The 2,091-nt window shown below is 37.0% G+C and overlaps 1 protein-coding gene across 1 annotated transcript; it reads right to left on the reverse strand.

Moving 5' to 3' along the window:
* Positions 1-443: 443 nt before the first annotated feature.
* Positions 444-1,391, reverse strand: LOC136320779 (olfactory receptor 10AG1-like). The gene has a single exon (XM_066253931.1). It carries the CDS (start codon positions 1,389-1,391, stop codon positions 444-446), a length of 948 nt encoding a protein of 315 aa, XP_066110028.1.
* Positions 1,392-2,091: the final 700 nt, after the last annotated feature.

A 2,091-nucleotide genomic window follows, 5' to 3' on the forward strand; every position in this document is an offset into this window, starting at 1 on the left:
GGAAACCAGGTGTGGTCCCCTAAGGGGTGCAAGGAGTTTTACAGAATGCAGGACTATAAGGAGGAGAAGAGATGTCGGGAGTACAGAGATGACTAATATGAGTTTTATCTATTTTGCTGCATTAGCATTCATTCTTACCTCTTCCCAGTTCCTACACAGTTATTCCTTTGTCAGTAAGTTCCTATAAAGTTTCTTTAAAGAATAAAGAAAGAAAAATGGATCATTAGTACTTCAGAAAGCTAGAAGTAAGAAAGTGACTCTCACGCATCCCTATTTAAAAACAGCAGCAGAGTTTATTTCAGGTGAGATACTAATATAATATCACCCATCCAGAATAACCAAGATTCTGAGAAATTTTGGAATAAAACCAAAATTAGTGTCTGGAGACTGTGATACATAAGAAACAAACTATAAAAAGTTATGTTTTTGAGTCACAGAACAGTTCATTTCAATAGGAATTTTCTCAATGCCACCATAACTTCTTTGTTTCTTAAACAATAGATCATCGGGTTAAACAGTGGTGTCACAATGGTGTAAAAAAGAGAGAGGAACTTGTCTGTCTCTGATGAATGACTGGTCTTTGGTCTCAAATATGAAATGATGCCTGATCCGAAGAATAATACCACAACCATGAGATGGGAAGAGCAAGTGGAGAATGCCTTGGCCCGCCCTGTGGCTGATGGTAGCTTCAGGATGGTGCAGAGGATTTTCACATAAGACCCAAGAATCAACATAAAAGGAATAAAAATAATTAGAACAGTAAGCACATAAACCAACATCTCTATCATGAAAATGTCCCCACAGACAAGCTGAAGTACTGGAGGCACGTCACAGAAAAAGTGATTCAACTGGTGAGATCCACAGAAGGGTAGAGAGAAGATCTGGTAGGTGAACACTATGTGTACCAGAAATCCAGTCATTAAACAGCCAGCTGCCAGTTGAACACACAGCCTATTACTCATAAGCAGAGAGTAGAGTAATGGGTTGCAAATGGCAACATACCTGTCATAAGCCATAACAGTCAGAATAAGGCACTCAGTAGCTCCGAAGACCAGGAAGAAATACATTTGAGTGGCACAGGCCAGAAAGGAAATATTTCTATTTTGTCTACAAAGATCTATTAACAGTCTGGGGAGAGTGACTGACACATAAAAGATTTCCAATGAAGAAAAGTTCCCAAGGAAAAAATACATTGGCTTCTTCTGAAGGGAAGGATCAACCTTGATTATTAGGACAATGAGGCTATTTCCTATAAGAATGATCACATAGATAATCAAAAACATCCCAAAAAGAAATTCTTGGAGGTCAGGAACATCAGAGAAGCCAAGCAGGATAAAGCCCATCAATGCAGTGTGGTTTCCCTGTGGGAGGTTTTGTCCTGTGGATTCCATATATGAACAGAATGATTTCAGGCTTAGAAGTTGCTTCAATTCACTGACAAAGGAGATATAATGCAATGTTTTGTGCGTTGGTTTTGTATATTTTTGGTTCAAATTCAATGTTCTAAAATTTCAATATATAAAAACAGAAAACAATCTTAAACTGAATTTATCCTGTTTGTAGTAACAACATCAATAAATGCATAACACATCAAAACAGAACAACCAACTAACAGCAAAGCATGTCAGGTAGCTAGCTAGCTTAGTCTCAGAACAGGAAAGACCTGTTGTAGAACTTGAAACCAGTACAATTATTATTCTCACTGTTTTTAAGTCTTCTACCAAATAAAAAGCAGGGTGTCACTTCAAAATAATATGAAAGAAAGAAGGAAAGAAAGAAAGAAAGAAAGAAAGAAAGAAAGAAAGAAAGAAAGAAAGAAAGAAAGAAAGAAAATGAAAGAAAAGAAGAGAAAAGGAGGAGAAACAACTGCTCTAGGTAACTTGTGCCGTTCTCTAATGAGAAGTTTTCTCTCTCCTTCTTGGTCAGTTGGTTCTCTACTTGTTTTTTATTTGTATATTTCTGCCTAAAACTTCCTAGTTTATCATTCACTTAGATGATTTTTTTCATGTTTGGTTTTATGTTTCCCTGTGAACTTCATCTCAGATAACCAAGGGCAAGGGCATCAGTAAGACTTACTACAGACCCATTTCC

This window comes from Saccopteryx bilineata, chromosome 1 (genome assembly GCF_036850765.1).
Source record: "Saccopteryx bilineata isolate mSacBil1 chromosome 1, mSacBil1_pri_phased_curated, whole genome shotgun sequence".
NCBI lineage: Eukaryota > Metazoa > Chordata > Mammalia > Chiroptera > Emballonuridae > Saccopteryx > Saccopteryx bilineata.